The sequence below is a fragment of the Rattus norvegicus genome, chromosome 7, assembly GCF_036323735.1.
Source record: "Rattus norvegicus strain BN/NHsdMcwi chromosome 7, GRCr8, whole genome shotgun sequence".
Classification (NCBI taxonomy): Eukaryota; Metazoa; Chordata; class Mammalia; order Rodentia; family Muridae; genus Rattus; species Rattus norvegicus.
In genome coordinates this window covers 109,507,436-109,520,390 of record NC_086025.1, presented here as the reverse complement: position 1 = coordinate 109,520,390, position 12,955 = coordinate 109,507,436, and the positions used below count along the sequence as shown (strand labels likewise).

At 47.5% G+C, this 12,955-nt stretch overlaps 1 protein-coding gene across 2 annotated transcripts; it reads right to left on the bottom strand.

Moving 5' to 3' along the window:
- Positions 1–3,425: 3,425 nt before the first annotated feature.
- On the bottom strand, positions 3,426–12,345 carry Zfp623 (zinc finger protein 623). Of its 2 annotated transcripts, none has more exon segments than NM_001398990.1 (2): positions 3,426–5,817; positions 12,234–12,345. In NM_001398990.1, a coding segment is annotated over 1 exon segment (1,500 nt). In that variant the 5' UTR covers positions 5,745–5,817; positions 12,234–12,345; the 3' UTR covers positions 3,426–4,244.
- Positions 12,346–12,955: the final 610 nt, after the last annotated feature.

The window sequence follows — 12,955 nt, the reverse complement described above, 5'->3', positions numbered from 1 at the left end:
TCTCCTGCCCAGTCTGTCCAAGTGTAGAGCCCTGCTCTCTGGAAACTCACTCCCAACTCAGGGAGAGCCTGGTTAGGGCCACAGAAGGCCCCAACCTTACACCTTTCTAGGAGCCCTGGGTACTTGCGTGCTTTGTGCCTGTGCTTGGCATGGGGGGAGGGGGAGGAGAGGGATAAACCTGTATGAGCTGTAAAACAGTTCCTGAAGAGAAAAAAATGAATTAACAAAATGATTGCTGGGAATTGAACTCGGGACATCTGGAAGAGAAACCAGTTCTCTTAACCTCTGAGCCATCTTTCCAACCCTAAAGCTGGAAGGAAGGGTGGCAGGGCTGCAGCTGGCTCCTGTTGTTCCTTGTCACCCTGTGGCCAGTCCTGTTGAAGAAGCATTAGCACAGGGAAAGCGGGAAGATCTTTTGAAACAGTTTATCTTCTCCTACTGACACCATGGGGAGATGAAAGGTTCCCCTCTGGTGGCCATCCAAAATCAAAAGCGGGTCACTCTAAGTTCTAATAAGTGGACCTTAGCCCTAACTTCCTTAAAATGAGTCATAATAAGATCAAGGTGATTAATAGTTTGTCCCATGGCCTCCATCACAATCCAATCCAAGACCAAACAACACAACAAACAGAATAGAGAGGCACAAAATAGTTGCTCCAAGACTGAAAACAAGAATGAATCTAAAGACTCAGACTCCCAGATTCACAGGGAGGAAAGCAACTGATGGTGGAGCTCTCTGTCTTCCACCAAAAATCCCTCCAACTGACAGGTGGATACCTCATTCCTCCTGGAGCCAGCAACGTCTTCCTAACTCCGGTCAGAGCAGGCAGTTCATGTGATTTCTGACCCATCTCTCGAGCCATCTGAGCTCAGCTTTTTTTTTTTTTAACAGTATTTATTTAGAATTATTTATTTTATGTATATGAGTACACTGTAGCTGTCTTCAGACACACCAGAAGAGGGCATCAGATCCCATTACAGATGGTTGTGAGCCACCATGTGGTTGCTGGGATTTGAACTCAGGACCTCTGGAAGAGCAGTCAGTGCTCTTAACCTCTGAGCCATCTCTCCAGCCCCCCTGAGCTCAGCTTTAACACTCATACATGCATGCAGAGTGAAAAGGGACTGTGAAATATGTTACCTTTTCATCGCTGTGGCAACACATTTGAAGATGACACAAATGTGGATTCGTTTGTGCTCACAGTTTCAAAGGGCTTATTCAGTTCATGGAGTTTGCCTCCCTGCCCTGAGGCTGCGGTGAGGCAGAAACACCACGATGAGCAGGATTATGTAGTAGAAAGGGTTGCTCACTTCGTGCCAAGTGAGATAGATGGGTGGGGATCTGAGGGTGTACCGTCCCCAGGCTGACCTTCTACAGGTCGGCTCCTTCTGAGGGGCACTCAGGTTATAGGTGGGAACCACCCTGTTCAGTTTGGGGAATCTGCTTTAAGTTTTAATATTTACTATGTGTATGGGTGGTGTGTGTGTGTGTAGTTATAGACAGTTGTATGCTCCCATGTGGGTGCTAGGAATCAAACCCAGGTCCTTTGGAAGAGGAACCTGTTAAAGCCTCGGTAAAATAGTAAGGCCTAGATGGAATGTTAATGCCTAGGTAACTGTTACCTGGCTAGCCTGCCATTTTGTTTTATTAGTATTATAAGGAAAGTTTCTATGTTGTTTCTACTATTACTAGGAAACTTTCTTATGCCTAAGTTGATGATGTATTCTGATATGTTCTATGCCTTTGGAAACCAATCATGATAGAAGTCAACAGAACTACTTTATATAGTAATATAGGTTGGACCTGAACCAACCAGCTAGCAACACTTCCTGCACTTGTGCATAAGCTTCTGTGGGGTTTGCTTTTATAAGCTGCCCCTGGGACGGACCCAAACATAAGAGAGACACATGCACCAATATAAGAAACTATTCTTTTAAAAAGATTTATTTATTATATAAGTACACTGTAGCTGTCTTCAGACACAGAAGAGGGCATCAGATCTCCAGCCCTTCAATTAGTTTCTTATGGGTTGGTGAGATGGCTCAGTGGTTAAGAGCACTGACTGCTCTTCCAGTGGTCCTGAGTTCAAATCCCAGCAACCACATGGTGGCTCACAACCATCTGTAATAAGATTTGATGCCCTCTTCTGGTGTGTCTGAAGACAGCTACAGTGTACTCACATACATAAAATAAATAAATAAATCTTAAAAAAAAAAGAAACTAATTGAAATCAAACTTCCATTTTTAATGGTGGACGAGTAAAGATTAAGTTCCCAAGACCTGTCTGGGAACTGACATCCTCCTTGGCAGAAAGAGACATGTGTGTGGGTAACTGACATCTGATTGGTGAATTAAGACCTGAAATGTTAGACAAGTCCCAACCTGATAAACAAGACATGAATATTAGACAAGGCCAAGTCCCCTGCCACAATTGAATACCTGAACCAATGAAAACAGGAAAAATGTACAACAAAGACATGTTCCTAAGGAAATCCGTCCCTAAATTCTGATTAGTGGAAGAACCTGGCACAGATGTTCGTGGATTTTAGGCTTAAAACCCCTGTGGGATTTTAACTCAAGGTTGCAGTTCAGTTCCTGAACCTGAATCGTGTCCCTGATCATTCAGTCTTGGGGCACTGTGTTCAGTAAACCATCTCTAGTTGATGAGCCTTCCTAGATCCACAGTGCCTCAAGTTATACAGCCTCATCTAGAGCTCTTTCAAAGACTATCGCCTTCACTCACTGTTTTGTGATCTGTCTGGCCTCCTCAGCACTCTCCACTTACAATGGATGGCACCCTCTTCCTCTCTTCTTTATTTATTTATTTATTTATTTATTTATTTATTTATTTATTTTTTGGTTCTTTTTTTCGGAGCTGGGGACCAAACCCAGGGCCTTGCACTTCCTAGGTAAGTGCTCTACCACTGAGCTAAATCCCCAGCCCCCCTCTCTTCTTTAAATAGGTAAAACTATTCCTCACAGTTTTGGAAAATACATTTTCAAACACGTGATGTTAGAAAGAGGCAGTTGGGTCTGGAGCTGTTAAAGCAGAAAAGGTATGAGGTAGGTGTGAGGGTGCTCTCCTAAGAGTACAGTGGACAGCTGAGACTGCAGCACACCCAGGGGCAATAACTACAGACAGGACACTGTCAGCAACTCTTAACAAGAACAGCTATCAACAGGACTGGGGGTGGGGGCAGTACTTTCTGATAAACAGTTAACACTGATGAAAGAAATTTAAAAAACTGCAACACAGAATGGTAGCAAAGGCTTTGGAGCATGCGTCTGTAATCCCAGCACTCAGGAGGCTAAGGGAAGGCTGTGAGTTTGAGGTTAGCCTGGGCCACACAGTAAGACCCTGCCTCCCCCTCCCCTCTCCCTCCTCCCAAAAAACCCAGATAAAGGATATGCCTATTACACAGACTTGCGTTTCCTGCTTTGTTTATTGTCATGTGGGAGACACTAGGGACACAGGAATCAATGACATGTCATTACTATCCTCAGGAAACAGCATAATGGGAAAGAGAAAATTCACAACTGTAGTATTTAACAGCAAGTACAGCAGCAGTCAACGCTGAGCCACAGAAGCACAAGACACAAACCCCACCTCAGTACTAGGGAAGCACTTTTGGCCACAATGCCTAAGAGAGGCCCCACATAATCAGGAGCGACTGGGAGACACACCAGGACAGGAGTTCGAGCAGCCTGGCGGATGTGGGAGGCAATACACATCAACTGCATTACCAGGAGTCCGTGGAGGAAGCGAGGGCCAGAGACTAAACCCCTGGCTTGAAGCTGAATCCCAGACAACAGGGAATCAACTTGTAGTTTTGCATGAGGAAGGGCCCTTTCTCTAACCTTTCAGATCGGGAGCCACATCTCAAGTAAAGATATAGATAGCTCTTCTTTTTTTTTTTTTTTTTTTTTTCGGAGCTGGGGACCGAACCCAGGGCCTTGCTCTTCCTAGGTAAGCGCTCTACCACTGAGCTAAATCCCCAGCCCCAATAGCTCTTCTCTGAAAGGATTTAACTTGAGGGTGTGTTCTAACTTCAAGTAAAATCTAGAATATTCTCCAGAGGCTCTCCCTCAGTGTACAGCTCAAAGTCAGCTGTCCGGTCCTTCAGATAACAGACCAAAACCAGCCCATCTAGGACTTGAAAAACTGTGACAACCCACATCTTCCAGGCCACATGTGTACTAAGTATGCCTGTTTACAAGCACCGCCTGACTCAGAGTGACCGTGTTAGAAATTCTCTCCGCAACGCTCCTGATCTGTAGCTGTCTCTCCTAAATGAACGGAGGTCTCGCTCAGCGAAAGATCCTCTTGGGGAACAAGATCTGGGGGTGGGGCGAGATCTTTCCCATGCTCACTGTACTTGTAGAGCTTCTCTTCGGTGTGCATCTTCTGGTGCTGAAGGAAGTTGGATCTCTGAATGAAGCCTTTCCCGCAGTAGCTGCACACATAGGGCTTCTCTCCAGTGTGAACGATCTGATGCAGCAGTAGCTTCGAACTCTGGATGAAGGCTTTCCCACAGTCTTTGCACTCAAAGGGTCGGTCTCCAGTGTGGATCTTCTGATGCTCAGTGAGGTGGGCCTTCTGCAGAAAAGCCTTCCCACACTCTTTACACTCATACACCCGCTCGCCAGTGTGGATTTTCTGGTGTCGTATAAGGTATGAGCTCAGGAAGAATGCCTTCCCACATTCATTACACTCGTAGAGTTTTTCCCCAGTGTGAATCCTCTGGTGCTGAGTGAAGTTAGATGTCTGACTGAAACGCTTTCCGCACTCATTGCATACATAAGGCCTTTCTCCAGTATGAATTCTCTGATGCTGAATGAGCTTTGAGCTTCGAATAAAGGCCTTCCCACACTCGTGACACTCAAAGGGTCTCTCTCCAGTGTGAATTCTCTGGTGCTCGATGAGGTCTGAGCGGTGTCGGAAGGCCTTGCCGCAGTCTCTGCACTCGTACTGTTTAACTTCCGTGTGGATCTGGTAATGGCGGATAAGGCTTGAGCTCCGAATGAAGGATTTTCCACACTCATTACACTCATAGGGTCTTTCTCCTGTGTGAATTCTTTGATGGCGAATGAGTAAGGAGCTCTGACTGAAGCCTTTCCCACACTCTTTGCATTCAAAAGGCCTCTCTCTGGTATGAACCCTCTGGTGCCGAAGCAGGTCCGAACTGTGACAAAATGCTTTTCCACACTGTGCACACTTGAACGGCTTTTCTCCTGTGTGTACAAGCTGATGCTCCATTAGGTTTGCATAGTGAATGAAGTCTTTCCCACACACGTTGCACACACAGAGTCTGTCCCTGGTGTGGACTCTTTGGTGTTCAGTGAGGAGGGAGGTTTGACTGAAGCCTTTCCCACAGTGATCACATTTATACGACTTCTCCCCTGAGTGAGAAACCTGATGTGGATCTACATCTGAATTAAATGGGAAATTTTTGCCGCCAACGCCACAGGAACGGGTCTCCCCTTCTATCAGCTCTCTCTGAAGGATAAGAAGGTTGGAGTCGAGAATGGGATTTCTTCCTGACTTACTACACACTGGGGCTGTGTCTCCTGTTTGAATTTTCCAGTGGGCCACTGTCATCTGAGTGAAGCCCCCGTCCTGACAGGAGGGGCTCTCCAGGCTCTGTGTTTCCGGGTTTTCCAACAGCTGCGCCAATCTGTCTTCATGAAATTCCCTGGACTCCGAGACAGAGGGCTCCAGCACTGTGAGTTTGTCTGACATCATCGTATGTGAGTTTTCATCCCTGGAAATTCAGGCTTCAGGATCCCCTTCTGGACACCAGCTCCTACGGGAGAGTCTGGAGTGAGAGAAGAAGCTGCTGAACCAGCCAAAAGTACAAAGTAAAACTGCCATCCAGCTGAGAGAGAAAGCATTTCCTCTGCCCACATTTCCGACCCTTCACCATCACCAGCTTTGATCTCTCCCCAGTGGGCACCCACACGGGCAGGCTTCCTGCGGCCCTCCCTACCTGTGATATGTCCAACCTTAGGACAAACAGGCTGTGCTACACAATACTAACTTGTGTCCTGTGAGGGTGACAGAGGGGTAGGGACATAGTCAGGACTGTACTTAAAAATCAAGACATGTAATTCTAAGATCACTCAAATAAAACCTATCAATCCTACTGTCCACCACCCTCGTCACATTCTGCCTCTTGTTATCTATATCTTGTCCCACTTTAGGCTATTGTAGCACGCAGGGCCTCAGTGCCAGCAGCATTTCCAACCTATAGTGACTGAGCCTGAAGCCACGAACCCAGTGAGACATGTCCACACTTCTATCTCCCACCCAATATATACTTAGCACCATAAATGGTTGTGTTCTGTACCCAAAAGTTAGCCCATCTTGGATAAAGAATTAACAAAGCAAACACACAAGCACACACAAAAAAACCCTTTATCTATACCAAACATGGGCATGTCCCTCATTATTCCTTGGGAGGGTCATTATTCCTTGAAGACAACATACTTACCTACCTGTCACACTGTGTTAGGTGTGATAATCAACAGATGATTTGAAGGACAGAAAGCTGTGAGTAGATGGCATGCAAACACCACACATTTTCTCTTTAAGGCAGGGTCTCACTCTGGGGCAGGGGCTGGCTTAGAACTCACGATGGTCTCAATTCACGGAGATCTACCTGCTTCTGCCTCCCCGGTGCTGAGATTAAAGGTGTGCGCCATCACTCTGCCAACTACAACATTTTAAGAAACTCAAGCATTCTCTGATTTCTGTACCTGCAGCGAGGAAGGGTTATAGAATCCTTTCCTGCAACTCACCTGCCCTCTTCTTCCCATCACCTGTGTGAGACCAGCCCTGGCCAGATCCTACCCGATTTGGAGCTGTCTAAACTCTTGCTCTCTACACTGATACCCTAAGGCTGTGTCAGCCATGTTCTACACCCACTCAACTCTCCTTTTCTTCTTTTTAATTCATCTCGAGAGCTGTAGAGACAGCCCAGAGGTTAAGGGTGCTTGCTGTTCTTGCAGAGGACCCAGGTTCAGATCCCAGTACACAAACCAACGGGAACTCACAACTGTCTGTGACTTCAGTTCCAGGAGGTCTGATGCCATATTCTGACCTCCATGGGCACCAGGAACACATGTGGTACATGTGGCACGCACGCACGCATGCACACAGTTAAAACACTTATGTGTATAAGTGTTTAAAATATCTAATGCTTTTTTCCTGCCCCTTAACCCTTACTTTAATGAGAAGAAAGGCAGGGAGACAGGAAAGGCCACTTCCACCACTGACCTGTGTCCCCATCAGTCTTCCCGTTTCCTGAGTCAAACTGTACTCGACCTGAAAGAAGGTCCTTGCCTCCCCTTGCTCTAGTCCTCCCACCCCATCTCGTGCAGCCATCATTCCTCCCTCTTCAGATAAAAGCTTCTCTGCTCCTCTAGCCTGCCATTCCAAGTCGCATGCAGAAATGCTAGCTCTCCCACATAACTGGGGAAGGAGAGCTGGAAGTGACACGGTAGGGAACAGAGGATCTCCACATCCTGTAGGTAGAGCATTAGCATCTCACTTAAAAAAAAAACTAAATCATACACTATCTAGCCTCAACTACTCTGAAGGCTGAGGCCGGAGGATGAACTGCTCTGGGGGAACATATCAATATCCTACCTCAAAGACCACAAATACCAATCTAACTTCCTGAATTCTAGTCCCTCTCCAGCTACTGTCCCTCCTCTCCTTCACAATGACACTCGATGGTCACTGAGTTTATCTTTAGATCTCCTTTCTTTTTTCTTTTCTTTTCTTTTTTTTTTAAGATTTATTTATTATGTATACAGCATTCTACCTGCAGCTATGCCAGATCTCATTACAGATGGTTGTGAGCCACCATGTGGTTGCTGGGAATTGAACTCAGGACCTCTGGAAGAGCAGCCAGTGCTCTTAACTACTGAGCCGGCTCCTCCTCTCCTTTCTTATAGAAAGGATCTCATTGGGGTCAGACTCAAAATAGTCTACAGTGTTACCAAAGTTGGTCACTTATTCAACCCCACTTCCAGCAGCGCCTGTCATCTACTGACTGTCTCAGTGCTCCTGAAACAGCCTCTCCTAGCTCTCTCCAGCTATCTCCTACCAGTGTTCAGTGAAGACAATGGAGCTCTGCCTCCATCCCTACTAACCCACCTTAGCAGAGCAATGGCATATAGCCCTGAGAATGTTTTCTTCCTGAAACTGGGCTCTTCCCCAGCCTCCACATTTGACTACCTTTCAACCTGATGCCTTCTCTTGGGCTTTCTCTGGTTTCTAAACCTCCAGTGTCTACACTCTGACTTCTGCTCAATCTGCCCCTTCCATGGTGAAATCTCTACCACCTGCATTTGTTCGGGCTGTAATCGTCCACTAACCCCTCACTTCCTTACTATTCACGTCTCACATCCAATGTGCTACAGGCCGTTGTCCTGCACCCTGCTCCTGTCTCAGAACCTCAAGGCTCCCCTCTACTGCTATATCTCAAGGCACAAGGGTGACAATCTTCTAACCTGTCTTCATACTCCCTTCCTCATCTGCTTTTCGACAAAGCCAACAGGCTGACCCTTTCAAAGCATAAATGAAATGGCGACTTTCTATTGTAAAGCCTTCAAGGCTCTCCAGTCCCCTCCTACTAGCACTCTTCCCGGAGTATGTAGATGAATTATCCGGAACACTTGAGTCGCTTACTAGACAATTGTGGTGAATATTCTTGGCCAGAGAGTGGCACTATTAGAAGGTGTGGCCTTGTTGGAGTAGGAGTGGTCTTGTTGGAGGAAGTGTGTCACTGTGGGGGTGGGATTTAAGAGACCCTTCCTCCTAGCTGCCTGGAAGAAAGTATTCTTCTGTTTCCCTTCAGAACAAGAAGTAGAACTCTCAGTTCCTCCAGCGCCATGCCTGCCTAGATGCTACTACTATGCTCCCACCTTGAGGATAATGGACTGTACCTTTGAACCTGTAAGCCAGCCCCAGTTAAATATTGTCCCTTAAAAAAGTTGCCTTGGTCATGGAGGTCTCCTCACAGCATGAAACCCTAACTAAGAAAACAATTGAGCTCAACCATTCCCATCACCCCTTCTAAGAGCTGGCTGTTCCCAGAGGCCAGTGCTCTACTCGCTCCTTGCAAGCTTTAAGCTTCAAGACTGCTAAAGCTACAGCTAGGCAGTGCTGTCAGCCCCGGGGCACTAAAGTCTAACTGATATTCAGCATAAGGAAGTCTAAGGCAACCCGGCCAGCCACAGTGCTTGGAGAGGACCTGCATCATCTCATGTGCATCCCAGAATAGATGCTACACTGTTTACAGAGGGGAATAGCCTAGTAGCGAAAGGAGATCAACCAAGATCATTGGTCCAGTCAGGAGCAGACCCAAGGTTCAAGTTTGGGTCTGTTACCCCCAAGTCCATGTCCTGGCTTGAGAGGTTGTATAGAGTATTTCACTTATAGATGGGCAGAATCAGTATTATGAAGAAATCTGTAGGGCTAGAGAGATGGCTCAGTGGTTAAGAGCACCGACTGCTCTCCCAGAGGTCCTGAGTTCAAATCCCAGCAACCACATGGTGGCTCACAAGCATCTGTAATGGGATCTGATGCCCTCTTGTGGAGTGTCTGAAGACAGCTATAGTGTACTTATATAGAATAAATAAATAGATCTTTAAGAAATCTGTACATTGAAACTTTATGTTTAGGAAAAAAATGGTAAAATGGACATGTGATTTACTTTAGAAAACACTGATACCTTCGGACTTTTATTATTTTATAGAGCGCTGAAGAAGGGACTCAGGATATTATGCGCACTGAGCAAGTGCTCTACCAGCGAGCTACACCTCAGCCCCTTCTATCAGACATAAAATGACTATGCTACCCAGACACAAGCCTGCAGCTCTGTACAAGAATAGCTTAGACCCATGTGACTTTTACAATCTCTCATTTTAAGGGAAGTTTCTTAAATAAAATACATCTGCTTGAAGAGATATTTATCTCAAAGTCGGAAATCCAGGAGCTACACAGATGGCTGAGCACTGACTGCTCTTCCAGAGCGCCTGGGTTCAATACCCAGAACCCACACAACAGTTTACAAGTCTGCAATTCAAGTTCTAGGGAATACAATGCCCTCTTCTGCCTTCTAAGGGTGCCAGGACACACAGACGGACAGACTAATAAGCATGCAAAACGCCCATGCTGAAAGATGTCTGGCCACACTGTGAACACCAAGACACTGTTAGCTCAGCCCTTGGCACACAGCTTGAATCCCTCTGGCTGGACTACAGACACGCCCTTAGCACACATCTTTAATCCCAAACAATGAAGGTAAAGATAGTTTGTAAAAGGAAGCACCCATGTTTGAAAATGGTATCTAATTAAGTGGCAGACATGGTGACAAATCAGAGAAAGATTTGACAGAATAGGATACGCCCAACTCTCATTAGAAGAGAGGAAAGGGAGGCTACTTAAGGGGCGGTATAGAGACAGAAGAGAGGCCGTTTTACAGACAGGTTGAAGAGGCAGAAGATTAGAACAGAATACCAGAGTTAGCTGGAGGCCAAACAGAGCAATGCAGAAGCCAGACTGGATCAGTCAGCTGGGAAACACCTTTGATACAGAGCAGCTGAGTTAATCCAACCAGGACAATCCAGAAAGAACTAGAAAGGGTGAGCTTATTCAGTAGCCAAGTCTCAGAGGCTGAAAACATTCTAGGCCTATACTAGATTGTATGGAGGCTAGAAGCTTCCAGGACAAGTTAGCAGATGGAGGTAGTAAACCTTAGAGACAACAATTCCAGCAGAAGAGAAACCAGCATTATGTACCCGTACACATAAAGTAAAATAGGAGCGGCAAAGTCTGGGTAGCTACGGCCTTGGGGATAACCAGGCAGGTGTTAGTCCATCCATCTCCATAGCAACCTGTGGATGCTCCAGTTGGAGAGGTAGCTGAGCGCTGCGTGTTCAAAGCCTGCTTATTTGTGGTCAAAAAGAATAGTGCCAGTGGCTGGCTGCCCTCTTAAGACCCCTTTTCTAACCTCTACCCCTAGCACCTACACAAGGTCTCCTGCTGACACCATCTTCTAATAACAAACCCAGGACCTCTCAGCAGCCATTTTCCATAAACCAACGGAGCAGTCAGAAAGGCTCTGTGATGTACTTCAAGGACGCCACTCTGTTCTAGCCCGCTGCTTCTCTGACATCCCTTCCACTTCCAGATCAGACCATGAGTTTTGTAGGGGGCCTTTCCCAGGTCTGCCCTTTCTATAGATCATCCTCCAAAGTATTCCAGAACCAGAAATCCACCCCCCCCAAGGCACCAGGAGTGTCCAGAACTGCATGTGTCAGCTTGTGAAGGTTTCTCTGTACCTCCCACGAAAAAGAATGCCACCATTACGCCAAGTATTAACACAGATACAATACCACATCCGTGACAGCAGAACAAAGGTCTGCTCTCTGTCTTAAAACTTGGTGTGTATGTGTGTGTGGCGGAGGGAGGATGTCTGATTTCTTCGTGAGTAGAAGACATTTGTTCTTTCATTGGGACGGGTCTCAGAGGAACGATGTCTGTAAGTGCACAGGGTGACTGTGAAAGTCAGCTCCACCTAGACACTACCTGAGTTTAGAACTGTTCTTCGGCTAATACCCTGGGAAACCTCTAGCATACCACTCAAGTCCTGGGAACTCCTGGACCGGTGGGGCAGGGTGCAAAGAGGATTAAATGTTCCTGGCATTATCACACAGATGTCATAGACTTTGATTCAGGCACTTCATGAAATAGCTTGGCTGACACCTGACCCCACCTAAGAATCCTCCTTCAGGCCATATGGAGCTGATTGTGCCCAACACATATCTTCAACCCCTGAAACACTGGGGGTGCCTGCACTACATCTCCTCCGACAGAGACCGAAAGGTCTAAGGGAAGGCAGGAGGGCAAGGTACACGCCGAACAGCAGCGTTGTGCGCACCTGCACACCATCACCTGAGCAGCTAGCCTTCAAGCAGCCGCTCGCAGGCCTGACCCGCAGGCTGCAAAGCTGAGTGTGCAGCGCTTGAGGGCCTCTATGTCCGCGGAAGACCGGTCCAAGCATCAGTTCCGCGAGAAGATGCAAGGCTCCGGCCCGAACCAAGCGAGGAGTTGCGGACACCCGCAAAAGCGAAGTGCAGCCGGCCCGGGACACCAATCAACTCGCTGAGCCCGGCCGACCAGGAGCCCGCCCACCTGCGCGAGCCGCGCTGCCTCACTCACCCGGAGCCCGGCGCCGAGAGGACAGCGCGGAACCAAGCCGAGCCGCATCCAGGCGCGCAACCCCGGGCAGCCACAAAGCCCGCACCGCCGCCGCACGCCCCAGCCGGAAGCTGCCCGAGGCTCCGCCCGGAGGACATCCGTAGGCACTCTAGGATAAGAATGGGGGCCGGGGCCGTCTCCATGTCACAGACTTCCGGGCCAGATTCCTGCGGTCAGCTGGAGGACCCAGTGCGCAGACGCGGGGGCTGAGCGCTCTGTTTGCGCACGTGAATGGTTCGGCGGAGCTTTTGGTTTTGGGCTTTATCATTATTGTATACCTGTGTATGCCTATGGTGGAAGGACAACTTTGAGCCACTGTGCCTAAGACACAGCATCTTTGTAATAACCCCTGGAGACTCAGAGTAGTGAAGTCAAGGCAGTTTATTTTACAACCTTGCAAAGTCAGGTGAGAGCCTAGAATGCCAAACTCACTGATCGAGGCAGAGCCTTATTGTGTTTTAGTGTTTTGCATGCGCGTAGTGCACCATGTGTGTGCTTGGTGTTCCTGGGGGCCAGGAGAGAGCCTGGAAATGGAGTTGTACACACAGTCCTTAGCTGCCATGTGGGTGCTGGAAATCAAACCAGGACCCTTTGGAAGAGCACCAACTGCTTGCTCTTAACCCTGAGTAATTTCAGCTTCATGGAAGGTACAACCTCAAGAGTTAACTAGGTCTTCACAAAAA